This window comes from Chelonia mydas, chromosome 14 (genome assembly GCF_015237465.2).
Source record: "Chelonia mydas isolate rCheMyd1 chromosome 14, rCheMyd1.pri.v2, whole genome shotgun sequence".
NCBI lineage: Eukaryota > Metazoa > Chordata > Testudines > Cheloniidae > Chelonia > Chelonia mydas.
In genome coordinates this window covers 41118847-41146497 of record NC_051254.2, presented here as the reverse complement: position 1 = coordinate 41146497, position 27651 = coordinate 41118847, and the positions used below count along the sequence as shown (strand labels likewise).

The window sequence follows — 27651 nt, the reverse complement described above, 5'->3', positions numbered from 1 at the left end:
ATGCGAACAAACATGGCTCTGTCACATCATGCTTTCTCTTTAAGCAAGAGATACCACACGCTAGGAACTGGAGGCTAATGTTAAGTGCATTGTCCTTCGTTAATCCGGAAGTTGGACACTGGTTCCGACCAAGACCAGCAAATGCTCACTCTCTTTCTGCAAGAAACTCAGCTGCCTGGATAGAAGCATGAGGTGCAACAGTGAACGACTCAGCAGTTGAAAACGTGAAGAACTCTCTCACCACATTCAGAGAATGTGCATACGTGGCTGATGAATGCACTGATGCAAATGGGTGTCAAGAATTAAGTCACTGCCTGTGTTATCTCGATATCAGTGGTAGGTTAGTAGATGAATTCCTAGATGTTCAGGGAGAAGACACATTAGCTGCATCTGTGAAACCCACGTCTTAGAAGAGTTAAATGCTTGTCAATTGAACCCCAGAGAGATGGCTGCTTGTGCATTTGATGGCACTGCAAACTTCTTTGGAAGACATAGTGGAATACAAGCTTTGCTCAGAGAAAAGTGTAACCCTAATCTCTCCTGTACTCACTGCAGAAGCCATCTACTCCAACTGGTAAAAGCTGCAGAATCTTCAAAAGGCATTTAAAAAGCTAGACATTTAATGTCTTCATTATACTCTTTTTCAGCAAGAGTCCAAAAGGACTGAATGACTTGGGAAGATATATTGGGACAGAAGTTCAAAGTAGTCCAACCTGGGAAAATCCACTGAGCGATCCTTGGCTGTTGTTTTAAAATGACTGCAATCATTATTAATGGCTTTGGAAAGTATCTACAGAGGTGAGACGGATCTAAGTAGTGAGGCTGGTGGACTACTTTTGCTACTAAGTTGAGAGAAGACAATCGCCATTCTCTCTTGTAAATCTACTGTTGAAACCACTTGGGTCATTAAACAATGCCATCCAGGCATCTGCTACAACAGGAGTAGATCTCTGTCCAGAAATGGAAGCTACACTTGGATCAATCAGAGAGCTATCCACTGAAAACATACTGGAAGAAGCAAAGACTTTAGTTCAGAAGTTGACCAATTAGGGTACTTATATTTAACTCCTTAAATGAAGAAGACAAGAAGTGTTTGTTAAGACAGCTGAAAAAGCAAAGCACGCTGACTTGATTCTTGCATCTCTATAACAACAACTTTTGGATTCCATCAACCTCTACGTAGCTTTTACAGATGCCTGTCTTATAAAACACTGATAATGGAGTGGAGTGAGGCACTCCCAGCAATGGGGCTGCCATGTGATCCAGACAGAACAGAGAATTTGAACAGAGAGTGGAATATCATACGATGAACAAATGTAGATTTGATTTCAGCATCTTCTATATAATCACCAATTTTTGTGCTCTGTTTCCTAGGATGAAAGAAGTAGGAATTCATCTCTTTCTAATCCCAGTGACAACAGCTACAGTTCTTTTTCCTCATTGACTAGAATTTTGTGTTCTGAAGGAAGTGGCCTTCTGCCTGATCATGAGGATATCATGAAGGACTGGAAGTAACTGAGAAGCCACCAAAAATGAACACACTGCATTTGAGAAGTTCATTAGCGGAGTTGTGCAAAATTACAACAAGAAACCAAGAAGGATGTGGATCGAGTGCTTCATAGTAGGCTTGTATAGCCCACTTTAATTTGTGTGATGATTTAAAAACATGAGTTAAATCTAATAAAATGGCCCTTTACTATGGTGCCATACAGCCCACCTTTGCCCGAACAGTCTCACCCCTCATGGGTCCTCCGCCCTCCCGCTGTATTTTTGAACAATCCCCCCTCATCTCAATTTCTGGAAACACCGGAGTGAAATATTTTTTCTGTGCGATACTGGTTTATATCCCATTCTGTCAGCTGCAGGATTCAGCATCAATTATCCTCCTAATGTAAATAGCAGGGTAGGGTTGTTTGTTTTGCCAGGCTGCTTTGCTGGCTCATTTGTTCGTGGGAGAAGCCTGCACCTCTCATCTCACCGAAAACATCAGATCAGCTTTTCAATAGAGCTTGTTGCCTCCCCGCTAAGGTTTGCCTGACTTTGAGATCCTCCGTAGCAACAGTTATAATCAGCCTATGTCATGTTTTGTAGAGATCGTGAGCCTTTCACCAGCTGCAGGCTCAGTTATGGCTCTAAAGCTTGAGCAATGGTGTGGAGAAGAAGGTGGTACATCTCCAAGCAATGGTGGGAGAAGCAGTGTTTGTGCTGGGGGAAGCCAGGGGAAGCCCTGGGGCTACCAGGAGCACTGGGGAGTGAGGGTTGCCCTCACCAGTTCAGAACAGGCGTTGTAGCATGCACTCCACGCAGGGCCTGGCTCCTCTGGGGTGCTCAGTATGGCTGGCAGGGCCTTCTGCCCCTACCCGTTTGCCATCAGGGTGTTTAGGCAGGAGCAACATTATGGCTTCCACATGCATGGGAGTGTTTGGGGGAGGGAAAGGACTTTTGGGCCCTCTTCTCACCTCCACCTCCACTAATGCCTCTGTGTGAGGGCAGCCATATTTTGACTCTGTACTAAATAGAGAGAAACTGCTTCTGCCAGGAAAAATGTCCGGTGAGCATAGATGGCCCTCAGTAAGGGAAATAGGGAATCCAAAATACTTCTCTCTCCTTTCTATCCAGCCCCAGAGAATAACCTATAGCTGCATGGAGACAAACCCACCTGGCTCATCTTTACCCTACAGACTTCAAAATGTATCTCTGAACAAGCCCTTTCGTCTCCAGTGAGACTTTACCCCAGGAGCTGGCTGGAATCTACGCTCCCTTTGATGAGAGACCTTTCTCCGTCAAGGCAACAGGACAAGGGCGTTGCTGCCCGCTGAGTTGATGAACGCTAATGGTCAGAGATCGCACCAGCTTCGAAGGATATTGAAGGCGAACCCTAACGAAATGAAGCGTTTAAATTCTCCTCCGCATGTCCTGCATCCCACTGCAATGCATCCAGGCCGGGTCGTTTGGAAGCTGAACGCTTTATGCTTCCATCCCACACAACTGTCGAGTTTGAGCAAATGGGGACAAGTCAGCACATAAGATCAATCCCATGTATCCGTAGCTGCTAATGGTAACAATTCACCACCTCTCCCTGCTGCAGGTAGCACATTCCTCCAGAGAGCAGTTTCCTACAATACAGCCGTACGGGGCGGGGGAGTGGGCCGATGTTCCAGGCGTTATATGATCCTACGATCTTTGTGAGGGTGGAAAACTGCTTAGAATCATAGAATCATAGAACCATAGAATATCAGGGTTGGAAGGGTCATCTAGCCCAACCCCCTGCTCAAAGCAGGACCAATCCCCAATTAAATTATCCCAGCCAGGGCTTTGTCAAGCCTGACCTTAAAAACTTCTAAGGAAGGAGATTCGACCACCTCCCTAGGTAACACATTCCAGTGTTTCACCACCCTCCTCGTGAAAAAATTTTTCCTAATATCCAACCTAAACCTCCCCCACTGCAACTTGAGACCATTACTCCTTGTCCTGTCCTCTTCTACCACTGAGAATAGTCTGGAACCATCCTCTCTGGAACCACCTCTCAGGTAGTTGAAAGCAGCTATCAAATCCCCCCTCATTCTTCTCTTCTGCAGACTAAACAATCCCAGTTCCCTCAGCCTCTCCTCATAAGTCATGTGTTCCAGACCCCTAATCATTTTTGTTGCCCTTCGCTGGACTCTCTCCAATTTATCCACATCCTTCTTGTAGTGTGGGGCCCAAAACTGGACACAGTACTCCAGATGAGGCCTCACCAATGTCGAATAGAGGGGGACGATCACGTCCCTCGATCTGCTCGCTATGCCCCTACTTATACATCCCAAAATGCCATTGGCCTTCTTGGCAACAAGGGCACACTGCTGACTCATATCCAGCTTCTCGTCCACTGTCACCCCTAGGTCCTTTTCCGCAGAACTGCTGCCTAGCCATTCGGTCCCTAGTCTGTAGCGGTGCTTGTCCCCCCCCAGATGATTGTTTCCCTCTAGGAATTGTCTCCACGTGGAAGAACTTACTCTGGAATGACTGCTCCGGATTAGCCACTCTGTGTGTGAACGCTTGGCCTTCACATTTGAGAATCAACTTTCAAGGGGAAGGCAAGCCCTTCCTCCCCCAACCCCACCAAGCGTGCAACTCCTGGGCTCACTTAACTGCTTTCTTCCTTGCCTCCCCGCTATACAGGCAGCCGTGGAGGGGGGCGCTCTCCCCGTGCGCTCAGGGCCAGCATGGGGCTAGGGGGCGCTCTCCTCTGGCAGTCCGTGCTGGCCCCAATGCCCTAGTGCGGCACTAGGGGGCGCTGTGCTGCAGGGAGCGGGGTAGGGGGCTTAGCAGGGGGGGCTCTGCCCTGGCGCTAGTGGGCGCTCTCCCAGTCAGTCACTGCTGGCTCAGTGCTCCGGTGCGGCACTAGGGGGTGTGGTGTGTTTACTCCCGGGGGTGTGGAACAGGTGCCCATGGGGTGGAAGGGACTTTCCCGGCCGTGTTCCGGTGCGTGCCTTTTCTTGGCCAGAGCTGCCTGCAGAGCAGACTGCATCTTGGCCGCAAAGACCCCACAGCCACATTAAGTTGACTTTAAAAATTGAGTCTAGTTACACTGAGACAAATACCTAATGTAGATGACGTGGGGGCCAGGGAGCCACCCCCTCCCGCTTCTTTTAAAAGTGGGAGAGCTATACCAACCCACTTTTTACTGGCCACAAGGGGCACAGAGGAGTGAGTGGGGGGTGGGATCTTGGGGGAAGGGTCGGGGCCTCGTGGGAAGGGGCGGTGCAAGGGTGGCGCCGTGGGGGAAGAGGTGGGGCCTTGTGGTAATGGGCAGTGTGAGGGCGGGGGCTCAGGGAGAAGGGGCGGTGTGGGGGCGGAGCCTTGCACAGGGGGGCGGGGCCACTGTTCAGATACCTGTGGAGGGGGCATTTTTAAGGTGCTTCTACTGCTCCCTGGCAGAGGCCCTAAAATGGTTTGTCTCCCTTCAATGGGTTTAGGTTGAATTCCAGATCAAACCAGTGGAAGAGCGTCTACATTAGGGATTTACACTAGTATAATAAGAAGATCAATATTAAAATGGATTTAGTTAGGCTGCTACAATTTTTCTAATATAGACAAGCCCACAGATTAGCAATACAGCTCATTTGGTTTATTAGGACGCCCCCCCCGTTGACTGCTGAGAGTTGCCATTATCCGACTCTGGCTGAGAAGCAGAAGTCAGGGTTGCCGTGTTTCAGCCAGGAAAGGAATAGATAGGACGTGATTTTTCCCTGCCTCCAGCCCCGCAAACCTGCCTGCCCCAGGGGCTTTCCCTGGGAGTCTGTGGGGTGCAGGTTATTTTTATTTTATTTTTTGAAAAGCTGTCAATAAAGGCAAGCCTGTTGCCAATAGCCAGACCGGTTAACTTTATAGTCAACTGGGCGGTATCGGTTCCAGACAAAATGTTTCTATTAACTGCAAGTTGCTGTGAGGTTGTTATTAAGCAGCATCTACTGTAAATGGAGTCTCTGGCCGCGTGTGATTTCCTTTTCTGTCACTTTCCTGAAGAGGAGAGGGGTATTCCAGCTAACTTCCCACATGGGAACTGGCTTCCTTGAAATCCGCCCCCCTTTAGCTGCACTTGGACGGGGGCAGTTCTCTTCTTGGAGTGGGTGAATAAATCCCTGTGTATAATTTCTGTCTATCCATTTTAGTTTCTAAATCCCTTTGGAGTCCGATGGCTGGGGGGGTGGTCCAGGTTTCTGAGGAAATGTGAGGTCGTTCGTTACACTGCGAACGCCTCTGGATATGCGGGCAGGGCTGGGGAAGGAACTAGGGGTACAGACAAACAGCCAACCCTTGAAAATCGGGACTGTTTCTGTCTCTTGATTTCAGTTTGGTCCAGTCGCTGCCGAGGGGAGAGGATCCGGCACTGGGATCTCTGAAGTTGATTGCTGCCTCCGGACTGGACCCAATTGCAGCTAGAGAGGAACTGGTCAGAGCCCAGTGCCCACACCCCAGCGTTCATCCATCTCGGTGAGAGAGGAGAGATGACAAAAGGCGTGGATCCCATGGATTCAGAGCAGCCGCTCAATGGAAGACAAGGTAACTGACGCTTTACTGCGTAGGAACAGTCTGGGAGCTACATCTATACTGAGGTGTCCAGGTGCCTGGTTTTCAACCGGAAAGTCCAGTCGAAAAGGGCACCTACCAGTGTCCGGTCAAGATCTAAAGAAAAGCAAATGGGGGGTGGGGCCTCAGGGGGAAGGGGCGGGGCTTTGGGGGAAGAGGCGGGGCGGGGGAGCTTCCAGCACTCCTTACAAAAGGGACACTTCCGCAATATTGCAAAGTTGGCCACCCTACCTACCCTGCCGTCTGCCGGTTGGCATCAAGAGTCCCGGGTCACAAGCTCCTACACGCAGGCCCCCTGGTTCGTACGCACAGCTGGTGTTTTCCAAGCACAGACACGAGAGGATGGTTGTATGGCGGGAGAGCTCGCACTTAGACCACCTGGAGATTAACGAGTCTGCTTCAGCCTCAGCTTTTAGCTCATGCAGTAGAGGCTCACGGCCCGTGGTCCCAGGTTCGATCCCACGGGCCGACAGACCGTGTTACACTTGGATAGTGTTCCTAGAACTGACTGGGTTCGTTCTTTTCTCTCTGCTTTATGCTAAGCTCAAGTGGGTCAAGTTTGCCATCGCTGCACCTGTTTCACCCACAATCCCGCAGTGGGCATTGCCGAGACCAGCTGTGTGCGGGGGGGGAGGGGAACTGGATTGCTTGTTTATGCAAACACAGGTTTCTGTAGACATACAGTAAACGCACATCTGCTCCTGTGGCTTCATCCGCTGGCCGCCTGGAATATTTTGACATTGGTCGAGTATTACGTTCCATGATTGAAGGGATTTCAAAGAAACTGTTAACTTCTGCCCAAAACAGTTTTCGTTGAATGGACACAGCCGTTTATTCAAAGAGTACAACGGCCCCCTTCATCCAGGGGTCTGCACATCCCTTACAAACAGCCAGAAATAATCCTGACCACCCACGCTGAGAGCCCTGCGGGGTCCTATGGGGGTAGGAGAAGGGAAGGAAAATGATCTTTATTTTGCTGATCTTTCGGTGCCTTAGTTCCATCCAGCCAAAATAACAAACTTTAGAAATAGTCAGATGAGCAGCCTTAGGGAAGCTAAAAGGAAACGGGGCAGAAGGAAAGGCTTGTGGCTTATGCATGGGACTCAGTCATGAGCTCATGGTTAGGTATTCATGCCTCCACCTCTGACTCACTGTGATTCAGGGCAAGCCGCCTCTCTCTCTGCCTCGGTTTCCCCATCTGTGAAATGGTGACGACGATACTGCCGAGCGGGTGTGCAAACAACGTCCGTGATGGCAGAGGGCTGCGAGCACAGGAGGGGAAGGGGCTGTGGAAGCGCAAAGTCAGTGACCCCTTGGGATTCGCCAGAGTTTTCCTGCTGCCATAGGTAAACCTGGTTCCTTGGATGAAATGTGGAAGTACAGACTGTGAGGGGCTCCACTCCGGGAGCACGTCCTCTGCTCTCCAGCAGCATCGGTCCGTTACCGTCTGTTCTCCACCTGGGAAGCCATTTGTCCTGGCGATGGGCCGGCGCATGGCAGCATAATGCCGATGGTGCCAAATCCAGCTGGTGCCACCGCCGGGGGCGACCCACGGGACGGGAACGGGGCTGGTTCTCTTTCAGGTGCTCTGCCGAGCAGCAAATTCCAGACGCCTGTTGGGTGGAAAGCCCCGCTAGCGGTCGGCGGGGTGGTCCTACTCATGACCATTGCTGGGGCCGTGATACTTTTGCACGGTGAGTTGTCGGCCGGGAGCTAAGGGAGTCCATGGGGGTAATGGGGGGAAGGAAGTGGTGCCTGGGGGTGCAGTGGGGAGCCCATGGAGGCAGTGGGGCGGGGCGATGGGTGGGGATCTGTGGGAGGCAGCAGGGGCAATGGGTAGGGGGCCGGGGTTGGCAGTGGGGGGTCAGGGGCAATTGGGGGATCGAGGGAGGCAGTGGGGAGCCAGGGGCAATGTGGAGGGGTGGGGAGCTGGGGGAGGCAGTGGGGGCCAGGGGAGATGTGGAGGGGTGGGGGGGAGGCAGTGGGGGGGTCAGGGGCAATTGGGGGATCGGGGGAGGCAGTGGGGGGCCAGGGGCAATGTGGAGGGGTGGAGGGTTGGGGGAGGCAGTGGGGGCCAGGGGCCATGGGGAGGGGTGTGGGGGAGGCAGTGGGGAGTCAGGGGCAATTGGGGGATCAGGGGAGGCAGTGGGGGGGACAGGGGTGCTTGGTTGATCGGAGGAGGCACTGGGGGGCCAGGGGCGATGGGGAGGTGTAGGGAGCCGGGGGAGGCAGTGGGGAGCCAGGTGAAATGGGGAGGGGTGGGAGACTGGGGGAGGCAGTGGGGGCCAGGGGCGATGGGGAGGGGTGTGGGGGAGGCAGTAGGGACCAGGGGCGATTGGGGGATCAGGGGAGGCAGTGGGGAGGACAGGGGTGATTGGTTGATTGGGGGATGCATTGGGGGGGCCAGGAGAGATGGGGAGGTGTAGGGAGCCGGGGGAGGCAGTGGGGGACTGGGGTGATTGGGGAATCGGAGGAGGCACTGGGGGGCCAGTAGCGATGGGAGGGGTGGGGAGCCGGGGGAGACAGCCGGGGCCAAGGCACCAAAATACAAGTTTGCCCAGTGTGCCATTTTCCCTAAGGCCAACCTTGGCAGGGCTGGCCTGAAGGGTGGGCGACATGGGTGACTGCCCAGGGTGCTGTGGTCAGGGGGCACCTTGGTCAAGAGGGAGTTGCTGGAGGGTGCCTGGGGCAGTCACCAGGAAGGTGACCGTGCCTGTGGTAGCAAGGGGGGGGCCTGCCATTGGCCCCTCTCCCCCCCCCCCATCAGTAGTTACCAGTCGCCTCTGTTTGGCTTCAATAGTCAGGTCAGAAATTACTCATGTGGGTTGCTTCCACCCTCTGCCTGTCCTGGTCCCTTTTGTTGCCCCCTCTAATATTATGATCGCACTGGCCCTTTAACAGAGATGCTAGCTTAAAACAGCCTCTCAGGGTCCCCCCCCCACTGCACTCTGCACTCTGGGGTATAGATGTGGGGACCCGCGTGAAAGACCCCCGAAGCTTATCTTCTACCAGCTTAGGTTAAAACTTTTTTTCCCCAAGGTACAGATTCCTTTCCTTGTCCTTGGACGGTACTGCTGCCACCACCAAGTGATTTACACAAAAATTCAGGGAAGGGTCACCTGGAATCCCTGTCCCCCCAAAATATCTTCCCCGAGCCCCTTCACCCCCTTTCCTGGGGAGGCTTGAGAATAACATACCAACCAGTTGCCTTAGCAGTGTGAGCACAGGCCAGACCCTTTGTCTTCAGGACACTGAAATCAATCAGGTTCTTAAAAGAAGAACTTTTATTATAAAGAAAAAAGTAAAAGCATCGCACCTGCAAAATCAGGGTGGAAGGTAATTTTTACAGGGTAATAAAAAGATTTTAAAACACAGAGGATTCCCCTCTGGACTCAGCTTCACAGTTACAAAAACAGGAACGAAACTACCTCTGTAGCACAGGAAAATTCACAAGCCAAAACAAGAGATAACCTAACTCATTTCCTTGCCCTACTCACAGTTTCTGTGGCTTTAGATGGATTATTCCAGGTATATTTTTCAGGAGATATTGTACCCACTTGGCTTCTCTCTCTCCGTCCAGAGAGGGAACAACACACAGAACAACAAAACAAATCCTTTCCCTCCCCCCACTCCTCTGCCCAGATTTGAAAGTATTTTCTTTCCTCATTGGTCCTTCTGGTCAGGTGCCAACAAGGTTATTTGAACTGCTTAACCCTTTACAGGTAAGACAATCCAGTACAGCTGCCAAGGAGGGATTTGATGTTACTGAATGGGCTGGCATACATAAAGGTTGCTACCGGTCCCCCTATTTTCATGACACTGCCCTTCTGGCTGAAAGTGTTTTCCCAGCTCGTGGGGACGGTCCCTCCATGGGAAAGCTGAGGAGACTCATGGAATCGGATTTTAAAATGCTCAGGGCCAGATGTTCAGGACCCAAAGTGCCGAGCCCTTTTTGAAAATCCAGCGGCTTATTTTGCTGTCTCAGTGGGAAGCTGAGAGCTTTTGGAAATCGGGCCCCGAAAGCTTCTGAAACGCCCGGCAGCTGCACAGAAGGGCTGCGCAAAGAGGAAGGCTGGAAATGGTGTGTTTGACCAGAGGCTAAATCAGCCCCAAGCAAACAACAAAAACACCTTTAAACAGACAGACCTGGTATGTGACCCATCTCCGTGTCAGTTGATTCATTGGCACAGAAAGGTGCCACCCATGATACACGTTTATCCGCTTTCTATAGATTCCTCCCTTGAATTTAGAGAAAGCAAAGGGACACGTCTCTTATCGCTGCTATTCTTTTAACTTCAGTGAAATCTCGTCTGGAATCCGAGCTGCCTCATGTCTCCACCCTAGTCCATCTAAATGTAAAATTCCCTGCTCCCTGCTGCCCGGATGGCTAGGTTGGGTACAGAGGGAAATGCTATTATTTCTCTGAGTCTGAGGGGACCTGGGACTCCAGCCAGAGCTTCTGTTCTTCACTCAATGCCTCCCTGGCTGAGATCAACACCCAGAAAGACCTGGTAAGGAAAAACAAAAAGTAAAACTGATTTAGGCACCAAGGAGCGTGTTGGCATGATCTTGTCCCAGGGCCTCGGGCCAGAGGAGGCCATGGTCTGGGCATGCCCAGCCTCCCCAGATGCAGGAGTCATGCGCTCCCATGTCCTCGTGGTCCCATACGTTAATGAAGGGAAGGTCTGTGCCCAGATCTCACCCAGCAGTTCAGAGGGTGGGAAGGAACTCTGGAAACAGAACAGGTGCAGAAAAGTATGGAAGAAGGGTGGGAGGAAAGAGACTTTAAAGTTTCTTTTTTAAGCAGTTGTTTCCATAGTCCATGGTATGGTGGTACAGCCATTTGTCTGCCTTACCAGGGGAGACTCAAGGAGCTTGGCCTGTTTAACCTAACCAAACAAAGGCTGAGGGGAGTTAGGATTTCTCTCTCTAAATACATCAGAGGGATAAATACCAGGGAGGGAGAGGAGTTAAGTTAAGTGTCCGTGTGGACGCAAGAACAAATGGATATAAACTGGCCATCAACAAGTTTAGGCCTGAAACTGGATGAAGGTTTCTAACCATCAGAGGAGTGAAGTTCTGGAACAGCCTCCCAAGGGGAGCAGTGGGGCCAAAAAACCTAACTGGCTTCAAGACTGAGGTTGATAATTTGACAGAGGAGATGGTATGATGGGACTGCCTACAATGGCGTGTGGCCCATCTGCGACTGCCAGTTGCAAATATCTCCAGCGTTTGGAGCAGACACTGGATGGGGAAGGCTGAGTTACTACAGAGAATTCTTTCCCAGTGTCTGGCTGGTGGGTCTTGCCCACACGCTCAGGGTCTAACTGGTCACCATATTTGGGATCGGGAAGGAATTTTCCTCCAGGTCAGATTGGCAGAGACCCTGTGGGGAAGTTCACCTTTTTCTGCAGCATGGGGCATGGGCCACTTGTAGCTTTAAGCTAGAGTGAATTGTGGATTCTCTGTAACTTGAAGTCTTTAAATCATGATTTGAGGACTTCAGTGACTCAGCCAGGGGTTAGGGTTTCTGATACAGGAGTGGGTGGGTGAGGTTCTGGAGGTCTAGAAGATCATGATGGTCCCTTCTGGCCTTAAAGTCTGAGTCTTGCAGACAAGTTATATCTGCCCCACTCCCCCATCGGATATCCTCACCAGTACCCCACCAGATACCTGCCACTGTGCCCAACAGCAGTGAGTAAGCGTCTTAGCTGAATGTTGCTATTAAAACAATTAGCAGCAAAATAGTTAACATTGAGTTGGACACCATTAGGTTTCAGAGTTAACACAAGTGGAGCTGAACTGTGCAGTTCACCGCTAATGTATGAGGCTCTCTGCAGATTCAGGGACCATCTACGCTAGGAAAGCGATTTGTTTTAGGCAGCAGGTCCCCTTGAAACAGTGACTGAAAATAGCTTAACCATTTCAACAGCATTACAGACGATAATGAATAATGTTTTTTGTTGTTTTTTTTAAAGCAGTTCATTATGCAATATAAAGGCGTCTCTGAGTTCTGGAGTGGCCTGAAGCGAGTATTGGCACAGACCTGGCAATGGGTGAATGGCGAACAGTTCAACAATCTGTGAGTCCTTTTCAAGCTAGTCACTTTGTTGGGTTCCAAATGGGAAAAGGGCTGAACTCGGGCAGATTAAAAAAATTTACTTCCAAAATCATGCTGATTACTTTTCTCCCTTGTGACATTTCCCCCCAGCCTTTGGGGTTCATCCCCATTGCTGACCTAGCAGATCAGCGGGCTGCATGCCTTTTCCCTCTAACGGGCAGCTTAGGTGAAAATGAGAGACCCATGGTATTTCCTGAAAAGTTCAGTAAGGATTTAAGCCCAGATTTTAAAGGTACTTAAGCGTTACTCAGAATTTCAAAGCCTAAATAACTTAGGAACATAAGTCTCAGTTTCAAAAGTGCCTTAGGCATGTAAATCACTTAGGCCTTGCACTGCTGAGCAGAGGAGCAGTGCCTAAATACCTTTCACAATCTGGACCTTAGCCCTTCCACCTCCTCCCTAGAGGGGAAAAAAGTAGGAAGAGAGTCTCCGGTGCCCATGCTGAGTCAATGCCAAGTGCAGAATGGCTGCTGGTGAAGAATCTGGCAGGACAATCACTGAGGTCGCAGCCGGGTTGCAGAAATAACCATGCTTGTAACCCGGCTATGTTAAAAGAGTTAGGTGTCTTGCATTGCCAGTGTGGACGGACGACCATTCCTTAACCCTGCTGGAGATCAACCTGTTAGTCTCTTCCTCCCCACCCCTCTTGCCAGGAAGAGTTTGAGTGGAATTATTGGTGCAGGAGGCGGGCGATCCTGAGGGGTTTCACTGGACGGGCCCCTCTGTCGGGGCCCATACCTGGCCCCCGCCCGACTCTAATCACCAGGGCGTCTCCGTCGCAGGTTTATGGTAAGAGGAGGAGGCGACTGCGCGTACCTGAGCGACGGCTTTGCCACTTCGTCGTGGTGCTCCACGAAACACTACTGGATCTGCAGCGAACCCGACGGGATGCGAAGGGAGGACGCGATGCCGGGGGACTGAAGGGCGAAGGCTGGGGAAACCCCTCAAGGCCCGGCTGCCTGACTCTCTCCAAACATCGCTCCAATAAGATCCTCAATTGAGCTTGACGGATTTTTTTTTTTTTTGGTAAATAATCCTTTTTTCTAACTTGCTCTTTATTGTGGCCCCTGTATAGCCCTCTTAGTCCTGGTTGCGTAACTGAGACCTGGTCTACGCTTAAAACTTAAAACTCGCTCCGGAATGCTGTAGCTAGGCCGACGTAACCCCCAGTGTAGACGCAGCTAAGTTGCCCTCGCTACCGTCACTGGGAAGGCAGTGTTCCTGCAGTGATGGGGAAACCCCTTTCCCCACTGTAGGATGGGTCTGCTTTGGGGTTATGCCAGCGTAGTCTGCTGCCATGTCCCCATACTGTAGACATGGAATAAAACCCCTTCCCGGCTCCCCCTGGTGTTGTGGGTGCGTCTACACTGCAATAGGGGTATGTGATAAAAGCAATGAAGGGGCAGCAGCCCTGGGCTAGTCGCCCAGGTCTTTACCCTGGGTTCCAGCCCGTGCTCCTGTGGCATCATTGCCCCAACACTAGCTAGATTGAAATTAGCATGTGTATGTTGTACGTCTACATTAATGGCCACCAAACCCTCTGATTGCAATGTGGACGTACCCGCAGCTCTGCTGTGCTGGCCGAGCAGGAAGGCAGCACTGCCTGAGGACAAGCTTAAACAGTAACCGGCTAAGAAAATCACCCTCCCTAAGGAAGGAAGCTGCGGCAAGACCCAAGCCACCGGGCTGTGGGTTTTCTTCAGCTGTTGCAGAACCAGGCTCTGTTCGCTCCCGCGGTCTCCCAACACCGAGCAACAAAGTTGGGAGTTAAGGCTAAATGGGACCGGGATCTGAACTCCCCAACGGGCCCTTTGTTGAGGCGTCTAGTGATGCCTCCTGCATAGGGTCCACTGTGTTGTGTTGTCTCCCACATCAAAACGTGGGAGCTGCATCTTTGACGGAGAGTCTCCGTTGTGGAGCAAAGAAGATAATTAAGGAGGGCCAGAAATGAGAGGCAGGTTCAAGTGGAAATCGAAATATCTGTATGTTTGAGAGTGTTAAGGCCTTGCTGGGCTTATTGAGACTGGAAAGGGAAGGCCAGGCATGCATGCAGGCCAGAAGAAGTTGATAACTAGCTAGGTGTGCGAGCAGCAAAGTTACGGAGGTGCCGGCGCCCTGTGAAGAAGCTTTGGAGCTGCCCAGGAGAGGTGTTTACTTTGTGAGAAGGCAATGGGTCTGTACTAGCAATAGGAATTGTGGGTCGCTGTCACCCTTGTATCCCACCCACAGGAATTTGCTTACAAACTCATAGGCAGAGCGGATGCCTTTTAATCTAACAGAGTTATCTTTCAAGGTGAGTTCGAGGCAGAGAAGCTGAGGTCTGTAGAACCCTTTCGATTGCACTTGACTTTCCCCGTGATCAAGTTTTTAATCGGTGAGCAAAACAAACCGCAAAATCTGATTCAGGGTAAGCAGGTGGGTTTCCTGGCCTTGCTAAAGAAACTTAGATAAGGGCAAAGATCAATGTGTGCTTAAAACTCTAAGACTGAAGAGTCTTTAGATGCTTTAAAGTTCATTTGCAAATGTTGCTTAAGGGTTTAAATCCCCTTGGACTCACTTGCCAGCCAAGTTACAAGTACTTTTGTGGAGGACAAGATGTGTATTTTCCCCTAGTTTGAGAGGGGCTGGGTATTTTCCAGCTACATCATCTGTTCAAACCATGGCGGCAGAATCTAAATAATTGAAATGTATAAAGCCTCACAACTAACGAAAAATTAATCATGTGATGCCATGGAGTGTTCACTGTTCCCCTCTTTAATGATTTGCTGTTTACTTCTTTTGTTTTATAAAGTTTGCTATGACTTTGTCAGTCCTATAAGCGAACAGTGTGAAAAACCAACCAACCAAACAAAAAGCCTTGTATTTTTTTCCTTCTGTTGTAATTTGCTCATAGTCATGGAGTTTGAGGCTAGAAGGACCCTCTTGTTTTATTCAGTCTCGCTTCCCTCATTCTAACTTAGAGACAACTGAAATTTTTCTAATGAAAAGTTTGTCAGAAAACAGAATTTAGTTGACCATTAACTTTTTTTTCCAGAAACTTCGTTTTCAGTGACTTCATATTTTAGTTTTCTGAAGGGTTTTTGTTTTTTTTCCCCCCAACACAATTTCGGGGGGCGAAGCCCCCGTGGTCTTCAGAATTTTGTAAACGTTTTGAAATTGTGCTGGATTTTTTGTTTCTTCTCTCCACTTTCTGGCTGCCTTCCGACTTTTGCCACATGGAAAAGAGTAAGAGCCTTTCTGAAAGTAATACTTTCACTTTTAAACGTTAATGTAACACAAAGTATTCCTTAAACGACCCTCCTACAAACCCTTTCTCACTCACGGTCGCCAAAGTGGAAGAAATGGGGAACGAATAAAAACACGTAAGTGGGGAAGGAAGTTTTGCACTTAAATTGTTCCATTAGGATGTTTAAAAATGTTTGAAAGGCTTTTTTTTGTTTCCTGTGGAAACTTTTGCAGGACAAACTGCTGCTTTTCCAGCTACTTTCTAGTCTATAAAAAGAAAAGGAGGACTTGTGGCACCTTAGAGACTAACCAATTTATTTGAGCATAAGCTTTCGTGAGCTACAGCTCACTTCATCGGATGCATACTGTGGAAAGTATAGAAGATCTTATTTTTTCATGCTTTTTGTGTGTATATAATAAGATCTTCTATACTTTCCACAGTATGCATCCGATGAAGTGAGCTGTAGCTCACGAAAGCTTATGCTCAAATAAATTGGTTAGTCTCTAAGGTGCCACAAGTACTTCTTTTCTTTTTGTGAATACAGACTAACACGGCTGTTACTCTGAAACCTTTCTAGTCTATATTGTTTTGTTTTTATTTTTTCCTCTGGCCTAGCACCATCTGATGGGCCGGAGTAGACATTGCAATGCCTAGGTTTGCTGCAGGGCACCCTAGTCTTCTGCTGTGTAGCTAGAGTGGAGACCAGCGCTGGGAGAAAGGTGAGTCAGAAGCAAATTGTGTAGGAGATTAGCTGGGTGACTCTTCCACACTATCCCTGTGGGAAACACTCACTGCAAAGATTAAAATGGAGTGGGGGAGCTAATATACTAATCAGTGGTACAAACTCAATACAGGGGTTCTTGTATAGATTTAATGTATCTAACTCTGTAATTACTTGCACTTGTAATTAAAATCATTAATTAACACTCTGAAGCCCGTGTTCGTGAAGATCTGTCCTCCTACAGCCATGGCCAGCGAAGTGCAGCTCTGCGTATGTTCCATGCGTATGTGTGTTTGCATGCAGACAAGTTAATTCTGTGCTTACACGTGCCCCTTGGGGGCAGCTCTTTCTCTTGTGTATTTCTAAAGCGTCCCAGCACTGACAGAGTGGAGGGTGGCGTTTCCCCAGGCCCAGCGACGGCCCTCCACCTTTGAGAACTTTACCCAAAGCCCGAACCTTAGTCCTGTGTGTCCCTTAATCAAATAGGGGCTCCGTTAGTGCCATTTATATCAGGACCGCGTCTCTCTGGCAAATCCATTTAAAGGTACCACGGCAGATTTCACCACGAATCTGATTCTTCTTCCACACCCCACAGCTGTTTCCAGTGTCAGGGGCCGATAGTGAGACCCTGCCGAAAAACAAAGAAAGTCACCAGGGGCATCTAGACCTATCACCTCGCTCCTAGAGCAGGACTTGCTTGTTGTTTAGTAGCACTTGATTTCTCGCCCCCCCCCCTCACCGCACCCCCGCAGGGTTCAGATACCTCACCAAGCCTGTAAGGAGCTGGTAGGGAGAAAGAGAGAGAAACAAACCAACTGTGATGGGGTTAGTCGTGTTCTTTCATGCACGGCAGGAACGTGCAGAGACAGTGTGGGGGGAAAAGGGTGACTGCCAGTGTAACCCAGGCCTGCTGGGGGTTGTGCCCTGTCCCCGTCTAGTGGCCTAGAGGTTAATGAGTCTGCTACAGCCTCGCTTTTCGCTCATGCATCAGAGCAGGGCTAGTCAATTATTTGTTTGCCAAGGTCCAGGTTGCTTGGTCAAAGCCTAGCCAAGGGCCGGACTCCAGAGAAACCTTTTTCACGCCACAGTAACAATAATAAGTAAACGAAAAGATTTAGCGGTCCGTTCAAAAGCATCTGGAGGTCCAGGTTTGGCCCGCAGTCCGCCTACAGCCTACTCCTGCAGCAGATTCTCATGCGCTAAGCTTCAGAGGTCCCAGGTTCGATCCCGCCCGCCAGGGACCAGGCTCTGGCGCCGCTACCCAAGAGCCTCATCAGAACAGAATCTCGGTGGACGGGGATCTCTGTTACAAACCTGCCACAAGGGTGGGAGAGGGCGGCCCTGGCTACCGAATTACTTACCCACCCACTCTGCTGGGCTTAGGTGAAACGCACACACCCAGAGTGAATGAGAATAGACTCTGCCCAGCTCTCCTCCGCAACTTTGTTCCCTCTAGCTGTCATGGGCTCCCCGAGTCCACCAGATTAATTATAAGTCGTGTACTCCGCTTCTGCATAGGGTCTCCCATCAGCCAAACCGTGCCTCGCTTGACAGAGCCTCAAACTTTCTCTGCCCCTTTTTTTTTTTGGGGGGGGGGGGGGGGTAGGTGGCAAGAGCAGGGAGCATGAGGGAGAATTACTATCACTGTCGTGCCTAGGAGCCAGGATCCCATGGTACGAGGCGCTATACGTTAGTTACTAGGTGTATTACAGTAGCACCTTTGAGCATCGGTGCCAGCTTCTCCTGGCACAGGTGGGTGCTCGCGCCCCCCTGCCCTGGCCCTGCCCTCCTCCTGCCCCCGCCCTTCCTCAAAGTCCCCACCCCAACTCCGCCCCCTTCCTGCCCCTATTGGACTCCTTCCCCAAATCCCCGCCTCTTCCCCTGAGCGTGCCGCGTTCTCGCTCCTCTCCCTCCCTCCCCCAGCTTGTTACGGCACAAAACAGCTGTTTCGCGGCAGCAAGCGCTGGGAGGAGAAGCGAGGACAGCGCGCTCAGGGGAGGAGGCGGAGGTGAGTTGAGACGGGGGGGGCGGAGTGGGGAGCCAGGCTGCCGATGGGTGCAGAGTACCCACCAATTTTCCCCCGAGGGTGCTCCAATCCCGGAGCACCCATTGAGTCGGCGCCTATGGCTATGAGCTCCAGTCTGGGAGCAGGACCTGGGTGTGCTAGGAGCTGTACAAACACAGAACAAAAAGACCGTCCTTCCCCAGAGAGTTTCCAACCTAAGTATAAGAACAGATGGAGACAGACCGGGGAGTACAAGGGAACAATGAGATGAAGGTCAATGGATGACATTGCAGGTTGCATGCACACCTCTCGCATTGGAGTAAGACTGCCGTTCCAGCTGGAGATGTTGCGATCACTCCTTTTTTTGTGGCTCACTTTGAAAATACGGCCCTTAACATGTGAAGCCGAGGACGAAAGTGACCTTCTAGTGCCAGCCCAGCAGAGGTTTGCATTTGGCCCCACGAACAGCCAGAACGATCAACTTACAAAGTGATTCCAGACTTAAATTCAAAACAGGAAATACTCACCCTGTTTGATTTAACAGGGAACCATCCACCCACGTCCAGTTTCCCTTGGAGGTTGTCAGGTGCAGTCCAATCCAAATAGGGTATTTCCCCCCTGTGACGTTATTTAGGAATGCCTGTAAAAGTGTAGGCCAGGTATACCGATAAATATAACTGCCCGTAATTCGAAAGAATTTAGGCTCCTTCAGTTGGTTTTGAAATAAATGGATATAAGGAGCCAAAATTACCTTCAAGGATCTAGCCCTAAGTCTTGAAGTTCTGTGCCCAAAAGAAAGCAGAGTATCGGACATGCAGGACCCTTGATACTGCAGCTATGTCTCTATAGCTCTATATCTAGTAATGAGTGACTAGACACAGTTGTGGCACTGAATTTTAGCTGTCAAACTCTTCCAACTACATCCCCGTGGCGTTTGGAGTGGAACTTTTTTAAACAGTACGTGCACAAAGGGCCTTGCACCTCTGTATACACCTCTGTGGACGTGGGCCTTCGTTTACGCTCAGGATCATCAGAAAATGGCCAGTGGGATTTCACTGTTTTCACGTGCTCCGTACGGCATCTTAAGCCCAACGCTGGTTTCCCGTGGCGGTTGTTTTTACACTCAATCCTCTGCACTTATCTTCTGGAATGGAATGATTCTAGGGTTTCCTGTCGGTGTTTCCATCCTCCGGAGAACTCTTCCCCCACCGCGGGGAACCAGCTTGGCCTTTGCGAGTCTAACCTTACAGCCCAGGCCTCGGGCTAGTTGAGCTGCCAACGTGACTCTAGAATAACCAATTACCATAACGTGAGGTGATAGCCTACCCGGTCCAGGGATTAGGACGCTTGCTGTGACTCAGGACGCCTGGGTTCTGTTCCCTGCTCTCCCACAGACTCACTGAGAGATCCTGGGGCAAGTCCCTCGGTGCCTCGGTTTCCCCAGACGTACAATGGGGAAACTGAGACACAAAGGGAATTGCCCGTCTGTCTATCGGGGCTGATACTGCCCCATCTCACGGGGTGTTGAGATTAAAGCGTGGGAGGTGGTCAGATACTACAGAAGTTGGCGGGGGAGAGGTTAGAAGAGCACTGCATTTTGATAGGTCAAGCTCGACATCTCTCCAGCTGAAGTTCCCACGCCCTACTATTGACTTTACCATCTCATGCTGATCCTGGATCACGAGCATTTGAGAGCTCTTCACCGAGCAGTCGTCACGACTCTCGTTCCAGTTTTTGCTGTCTTTAGAAACCCAGTAGCACTTGTCCCCATGCAGCAGCCAGGTCAGGGGACAGAGTCTGCACCCGGGGGCCTCTGGAAGGGGAAATGTAAAGCGTTGAATTTACTGGGACTAAAGACTCAGCAAAACTGTGCAAATGGTTTTGGAGCCTCCCGGCTAAATATGGTAACCAGGGACTTTTCTCTCTTGTAGAATTTCATCTGCTGAGAGAAAAGCCAGAATTGGAATCGCTGGGGGGTTGCAGGTCCAGATAGAGGGGCACCAGCAGAGCTGTGGGATGGGGGCACCCCAGGGCTGGGCTTGCAGGAGCTGTGAGTTCGGAGTGAGGGGCACTGGTGGAGCTGTGGGGTGAGGAGAGCCCAGGGCTGGGACAGCAGGAGGCTGTGGGTCAGGATTGAGGGGATCTTGGTGGGGGGAAAAGGGTGACAGGGACCCAGATGTGAATTAAGGTCTCCTGGGGCCCTGGATCAGAGCAAGTGGGGAGGTCCTGGTGCTGGGACTGTGGCCTGCTCCACCCCTTCCGTCTGCGGTCCCGTCCCCGTCCCGCCCCTTCTGCCACACCCCTGCCCCCATCCCACCCCTGGCCCTGGCTCGTTCCTCCCATTCCCCATGGCCCCACCCCTTTCTGTCCTGCCCCCGCCCCTGTTTGCTCCTTTCTGCCCCTTCCCCCCAACTGCGGGGCTGCGATCAGAGAAGCTCTGTTCCCCAACTCCTCCAGCTCCAGGGCCACGGTGGGGGTGGGGGGGGAGGATTTTTCTGTGGCCCCCAAATTGGCTGCAGCCCCTAGGCATGGGTCCCCTGGGCCCGTGCGGTAATCCACCACTGCAGGGCTCCCACCCCGACACCTCCCAGCTGTGTGAACGCCCCCCATCAGTAAACCCTGCTCCGAACAGTGGGTCAAATGCCCCCAAACTGCCTTCTCCTGGAGATCGGGGAGGGGAACCAGCCTCTCAGCCTTCCCTCCCCCATCCTCAGCTGCCAGGGCATTTCAACCACTACAGGAACTGGGGGGAGGGGAGGGGAACCACACCCACCCTGACCTACCCTGCTTCTCTAACCAGTTCCCTTCCCTCTTCCACCCCCATCCGAAATAAGGGGAAGCTAACAGCCTGCGTGGGAGGATCTGCTGGCCTTCGAGATGATTGTGATCATGCAGCCTGATCTCCTGTGCAAGGCAGGCTGGAGACCTTCCCCAGCCCAGTAGCATCTGCTTGAGCTGGAGCACGGGGTGGGGCTGTTCATTTTTCAGACGAGGTTCAGATGTGCAGGTCTGCAGCGAAGGAGCCCGGAATGGCCCAGATCAGCCACGCCGGCATTCAGGGGAGCTTGCCCGCAGAAACCTTGATGTTGTGGGACCACGCGAGGCTGCTCTCGGCTTGACCCAACCCCGCCCCGGATCTGCGAGCAGCACCCGTGATTTGGGTGGCAGGGAGCTCTTCCGCGGATGGAGCCGGGTGGGCGGAGGGGAGTTGCGTTTACCTGCTGAGCTGCTCCGGGGGGAGTCGCACAGACGCTGTCTTAGGTGAGACGCCAAGCTGGAGTTGCAGTCTGTACCATGTCCATTTCTCCCGGTGACCCTGTCGCTCTCGGGGGCCACGGAGGCTGCGCCGGTCTCTGCTTTATGGCAGGGGCCCTGAAAAACTTTATAGCAGCATCGGTGTGAATGATTTAGGGTTGGAATGGTGAGAACACGGGGTTGTAATAGACCAGGGATCTCAAACACAAATCACCACGAGGGCCACATGGGGACTAGTACATTGGCCCGAGGGCCGCATCACTGAAACCCTTTCATACAACGATACAAAAGTATAGTCAAAAATGAAGAGTACTATAGTATGCTCTTAAAAGTCAATGTATGAACTTTCTTAAAACTGTAACGCGAAGAGGGGTTTTAATAAAATATAAACACCTGTAACTATTCCTTATGTGGTCAGTAACACTGATGATGATCTCTACACTAACAGTCTATCAACATAGTTGCAATGGCAGGAACTTTTTAAAGTAACTATTCATACAAAATACGTTGCGACTTTTAACCAACATTCTTCCCAACTACTCACAGCAAAGAATCACACATGCTGAACTTCATACCTCAGACTGCTTGTCTCGTCCATGAGGCCCCGCCCCTGCCCCGCCTCTTCCCCGCCCCCGTTCCAACCCCTTCCCCAAATCCCCACCCCGACCCCGCCTCTTCTCCGCCTCCTTCCCTGAGTGCGCCGCGTCTCCGCTCCTGCCCCCTCCCTCCTGGAAAGTCCTAAGCGCCGCCAAACAGCTGTTTGGCGGCAGGAAGCACTGGGAGGTAGGCAGAGGAGCAGGGATGCAGCGTGCTGGGGGGGAGGGGCAGGAGCTTGGCTGCCGGTGGAGTCGGCGCCTATGGAGGGCCACAGGAAATAATTCTGTGGGCCGCATGTGGCCCACAGGCTGCATGTTTGAGACCTTCTGTAATAGACTATTTTTGAAGGTCTATTGACTGGTAGGGAGTGCAGGGGCAGATATGGGGATAGATAGATAAGGTGGTGTGGGAGAGAGTGGATGGATAGATAGATAAGGTGGTGTGGGAGAGAACGGATGGATAGATAGATAAGGTGGTGTGTTGGGGTGGATAGATAGATGGCTGTGTACAGGGATGATTAGATAGAAAAGATGATGGGGGGTGGATGGATAGATGGCTGTGTATGGGGTTGGATAGATAAATAAGGTGGTGGTCGGAGGGTGGATGGATAGATAGATGGCTCTGTTTGGGGATGGATAGATAGGTAAGGCGGTGGTGGGGTGGCTGGATAGATAGATAGATGGCTGTGTACGGAGATGGATAGATAGATAGATAAGGTGGTATGTCGGGGGGTTGGATAAATAGATTGCTGTGTATGGAGATGGATAGATAGGTAAGGTGGTGCGGGTGTGGATGGATAGATAAGGTAAGGCAGTGTGTGGGGTGATAGGGTGGTGACAGATTGATAGATAATGGTGAAGGGACAGATAGACAAGGTGGTGTGGGGGGATAGATTGTTAGATAAGGCAGCATGCAAGGTGCTGGATAGATAGAGAAGGCGGTGCGGGGTGGGGGATAGATAGTCAGATAAGGTGACATGGTGGGGGACAGATAAGGCAGTCTGTGTGGGGATTAATAGATGGATAGATCATTCATTACAAACATTCAGGTCCATTCCACATTAGCAAAGGGAAAGTTGTCCTGAATGAGTCACTTGAGTGGCATACGTCAATGTTATCTTGTTCATGTGACATGTCCTGCCTGGGTGAAGTATCGAGTCATCTCTTAGCAACTGGAATAGAATCCTAAATTGAGTTCCTGCCCCATGGTTACAGCATTAGCCTGGGACCTGGGAGACGTCCCTGCTCTGCCACAGGCTTCCTATGTGACCTTGGTCAAGTCATTTTGTCTCCGTGGGCCTCAATTTCCCCATCTGTAAAAGGGGATAATAGCTCTGTCTCACAGAGGATTAATTTCAAGGTTGTTCAATGTTCAAGATTGTCTGGTGCTCAGGAACTCGGGTAATGCGGGCCTGAGGGAGAGCGGCACTGTGGAGGGACACAAGAATGTTGGATACCTCGCTGTACCCCCAAACAAGTGGATGGGTGGCCTCGAGCTACTCACCCCAGACGCTCAGGGCCATCATAGCTCCCAGCAGGACGACGTTTGCAGCCCAGCTGACCCTCTGAGCTATCTGACGCCAGCGGGGAAAGTGATGGCATTCTGTAAGAGTGATGGCATTCCGACTAAGCACTCTCTGCTAAGGTTAAGTGAGCTAATAATAATTATAAAAGGGGATGGGACTTAGTTAGCTCCTGCTGGTTCAGTCTGTCTTTAAAAAAAACCTCCAAACTGAGACAGGTCTCCCTTATTGTGATAACAGAGACCAGTTTGTTAGACAGAAATATGCCATGCTTCGGAGCCCCCCTGTGACTGTCTAGCCAGAATGTTGCATTGTAACTTCTGGAACAATAGAACTGATGAAGACTATGAATTTTCAACAAAAACAAAACAATTCCCCCCCATCACCAAAAACTGAAATATTTTGATTTGGAAATGTTGCTTTATTTCCTCGTGGGACTTGTAGTTCAGGTTCCTCCGCTTCTCATTCTCCTCTGTAGGCCAGGCTCCTGGTTGGACTACATCTCCCATGATACCCTGTGGTCTCCTCTGTTGTGGAGGGGAGAAGATGGGCATCAGTGTGTCCCTGGCCCTGGTGCATCATGGGAGATGTAGTCCAGCTGGGGAGCCCACCCATAGAAGAGACTGGGCACATGAAGAAACTAAACTGCAATTCCCATGTGGCACCAGGGCAAAGAGTTTTATTTTCAGGCATTCTGGTTTTTTAACCAAAGAACCGACATACATTTTCTGCAGAAAGCAAATGCTGCTTGCAAGCAAAAAATTATCTAGCCGAAAACCCAATTTTCCATTGAAACTTGACTCAACAGAAACATTTCAACCAGTCCTCCCTGTGAATTAGTAGCACACGGGCTTACACCTCTTAGGCCTTCGTTGTCTAATGTGACTCTAGATGGTCTCACCGTCCATCTAAATAATGGATTCATTTGTACTCCTGCTATGATTCATGCCTCGATATCTATCACCCACATTTTTTCCTACATTACCAGGCCAGTATATATTCTTATCAAAAACACACGAATGTGTTAAATCTTGTGACGCAGGCACCAGCTTGCAGCCCTGACTGGTAGCAGTCCAGTCGCCTGTGGAAGAAACACGCAGGCAAGAGTTGGCCTCATTGTGGTCTTCGCTCCTCTTTGTGCTCTCTCAGCCTGTGACCTAGATGAGGCTCCGCACAATGCCTGGGGTGTGAAGTGAGAACTCTGTGGGGAAAGGCTACAGAGATGAACGGCCAGCTGTCACTGAGCTGAATTTGTTGCTGGTTTAATTGTGTCAGTTTAGTTTGGTGTCAGCCCTGATGGGAACGCTGGGTGAATACCGTTACCAAAAAAAAAAGAGCAACCTTTACTCTCGGATGTATTAGCTGGAGCGTTGTAAGCAAGACGCGAGGAGTATGGTTCTGCTCTACTCAGCACTGGTAAGACCTGAGCTGGAGTACTGTGTCCAGTTTTGGGCGCCACGCTTCGGGAAAGATGTGGACAAACTGGAGAAAGGCCAGTGGAGAGCAACAAAAATGAGCAAAGAAAACAGGACCTACGAGGAAAGATTAAACAAACCCAATTTTTTTCAGTCTGGAGAAGAGAAGACGAAGTGGGGACATAACAGACGTTATGTACATAAAAGTTTGTTGTAAAGAGGAGGGTGATGAATTGTTCTCTTTAACCACTGAGGACAGGACAAGAAGCAACGGGCTTAAATTGCAGCATGGGAGGTTTACGTTGGACATTAGGAAAAACTTCCTAGTTGTCAGAGTAGTTAAGCGCCAGGGACCTGGGGAGGGGAAGTTGTACAATCTCCATCGCTGGAGGTTTTTAAGGACAGGTTAAACGAACACCTGTCAGGGATGGTCTAGAAAATATTTAGTTCTTCCTCAGTGCAAGGGACTGGACTAGGCGACCTATCACGGTCCCTTCCTGTCCTACATTTCTATGAAATTCTGAAGTCAGTGGGAGTTCTGCTATTGATTTCAGTGGGGCCAGGACGACACCGTCGGCCGTGGGGCAGAGTTAAGGCCATGCAAAGTGAATGCTACTCCACTTGGGGGGGGTGGGGGGATGAGAGCTTTAACGGGCCATGCTGCCCCTAAAGTGAGGGATAGTGGCTGAACAGGAGTGGATGATTCAGTGTTGCCTCTGGTAGAGCCTTGGTATGAAATTAATTTGCCCCCTTGCAGCCTTCAGCTGGGGAGGAGAGGCAATAAGGTGGGGTCGATTTTGCCACCCCGGAGGAGGACGGGAATTCCCCCCAACCCCAGGAGGGGGTTTAGCTGTTACAGGCAGAGCTGTGTCATAATGCACTGCGGGAGGTTTGTGGGGATGTGTTAATGTGACCGATGCACTTTGAGTATTGGTCACACACAAGAGAGAAGGAGAGTGATTTCTCTCTATCCTATGCAGAATCGACCACCTCCAGCAGTAGACACTGGAATCATTACCCCTCATCTCCTCTTGCCCCCGACCCCCAGCAGATCTTCCATGTCTTCCTGCAGCTGACGCCCCCAATCTCTCCACCCCTCTCTGTATCTCGTCAGCCTCTGCCAGAATCTGGTCCCAGCTACCCTAGGGCAAATACAGAGTAAAGCAGTTAACTGAGGAGAGTCACTCCAGATTTACAGTGGAGTCACTGAGACCAGAATCCACCCCTGACTCCACTGACTGCAGTGGGGGTCGCTCCAGATCAACTAAGATCAGACTCCAGCCCTGAATCTATTGATGTCAGTGGGGTCACTCCAGATTTACACAAGAGGTCAGAATCCGGCACTGAGAGCTCACTCTGGATTTGCACCGGTCTAACAGATGAGAACCTGGCCTTAATTCTATTTCTGTTAATGATTCAATGTTTGTGTTATAGTCATTCCTAGCGGTCCCCTCGCACTGAGCGCCGCTGTACGCACACGGTAAAAGAAGGGCACCTAAGATTTTGCAATCTAGTTTAAGAGAAGATGTTACAGGGGAACAAATCAACAAGACCCCTCAAGGCTCCCGCTAAAGTAACCGAGAGCTGAATCAGTAAAACACCGAAATCCTAGTCCTCCCAGATTCTCGTGCTAATTTCCGCTCATCCTTCCCCAGACCTGCCCATTGCAGCTCTTTCTCTGCTCCTCGATTTGCCCCCATCTGTCCCACACACAAATCCCATAACGAAACCTGTACAATTCCCTTCTCTAACCAAGAATCCTTAGAGGTCCTATCCTACAACTCGCCTACATTCAGATCAGCGTGTCAGACTACAAGTGGCCATGAAGGGTTCTGAGACACATCACTATTCAGCAGGTTCTCAGAGCGCGCTCTATTGTGTTAAAGGATTACAGATCCCAATCCAGACCCATGGGCCAGTGCTTCACCTGACACTGAGCAGAATCAAGGTGCTGTACAATCTCCCTTAAAATTCCCCGTGCTGCGGCATGCCTTAGAAATACAGTATCATGACCATCGTGAGAACATAGGTGGTAAAATCCACTTACTGAGGTGGTGAGCAGGTTGGGGTCGGCTGGTGAGGGACGAATCTCCACGGATGTTTAAATCAGCATAGACTATTTCCCCAGCCATGGCTGGTTCAACCGAAGGCGAGTGCACGCCCAGGGGCTGGGGCTCTGAGAAAGGGGTAGCTGCTTCTTTATATGCGAACGGAGACAGGTGACTCAGCCAACATCAGGAAGTGGTATCAGGCAGAGGCTGCTCGGTGTTTTTTTCCCTTCCTTACTGAAGGCTAATGAAGACACCGACTCCATATTTTGCTCTAGGGTGATTATGTTGCAGAGCCAGAATTTTTGGGGTGAAAGCATATTATTATGTTCATGGCATATCCAGAGACAAATTAGATGAAAAACATAAAATATTGTTGATGGAAGATTGCAACGTAACAGGACTTTAATGCTGAGAATTTAAAATGATGACAATAAGAACCCCAAAACAGTGAGAGACAAAACAGGCTGCTCCCTAACGCAGCGAGGCACAACTCAACCCCACCTTGTGCAAAGTCAGTGCTTTTCAAACTCACTGCTGAGACCCATATTGCAGGCTTCCCTACACAGTGCCTTAGCCTGCCAGCAGGACTAGGAACCCCCCGGAAAATTTTAAGTGATAGTTTTCAGAGTAGCAGCTGTGTTAGTCTGTATTTGCAAAAAGAAAAGG

The 27651-nt window shown here is 50.6% G+C and overlaps 1 protein-coding gene and 1 pseudogene across 2 annotated transcripts; one reads left to right on the top strand and one right to left on the bottom strand.

Annotated features, from left to right (window-relative positions):
- LOC102938726 overlaps window positions 1-15020 on the top strand; it is a 43449-nt pseudogene extending 28429 nt beyond the window's left edge.
- A 1248-nt stretch (window positions 15021-16268) lies between these two features.
- Window positions 16269-27101, bottom strand: LOC114022350 (killer cell lectin-like receptor subfamily F member 1). Of its 2 annotated transcripts, XM_037915103.2 has the most exons (6): window positions 26982-27101; window positions 23501-23599; window positions 21364-21525; window positions 19804-19958; window positions 18673-18785; window positions 16269-16768 (listed from the first exon to the last, which is right to left on the bottom strand). In XM_037915103.2, the coding sequence occupies exons 1-6, from the start codon at window positions 27064-27066 to the stop codon at window positions 16645-16647; spliced, it is 738 nt and encodes a 245-aa protein (XP_037771031.1). In that variant the 5' UTR covers window positions 27067-27101; the 3' UTR covers window positions 16269-16644. The 2 variants fall into 2 exon arrangements, with proteins under 2 accessions (XP_037771031.1, XP_037771032.1); XM_037915104.2 differs by lacking the exon at window positions 23501-23599 and having other exon boundaries at window positions 26982-27093.
- Between the last annotated feature and the right edge of the window lie 550 nt (window positions 27102-27651).

Excerpts from the sequence above, each read along its gene's own strand:
- LOC114022350 (XM_037915103.2), bottom strand. The coding sequence starts at position 27,066 with ATGGCTGGGGAAATAGTCTATGCTGATTTAAACATCCGTGGAGATTCG. Across the intron at positions 21,526-23,500 it reads GATGGCCCTGAGCGTCTGGG|TTTTTCAGGGCCCCTGCCAT; the intron begins GTGAGTAGCTCG and ends GCTGCTATAAAG. Across the intron at positions 18,786-19,803 it reads TCCAGGATCAGCATGAGATG|GCATTCCTAAATAACGTCAC; the intron begins GTAAAGTCAATA and ends ACACTTTTACAG.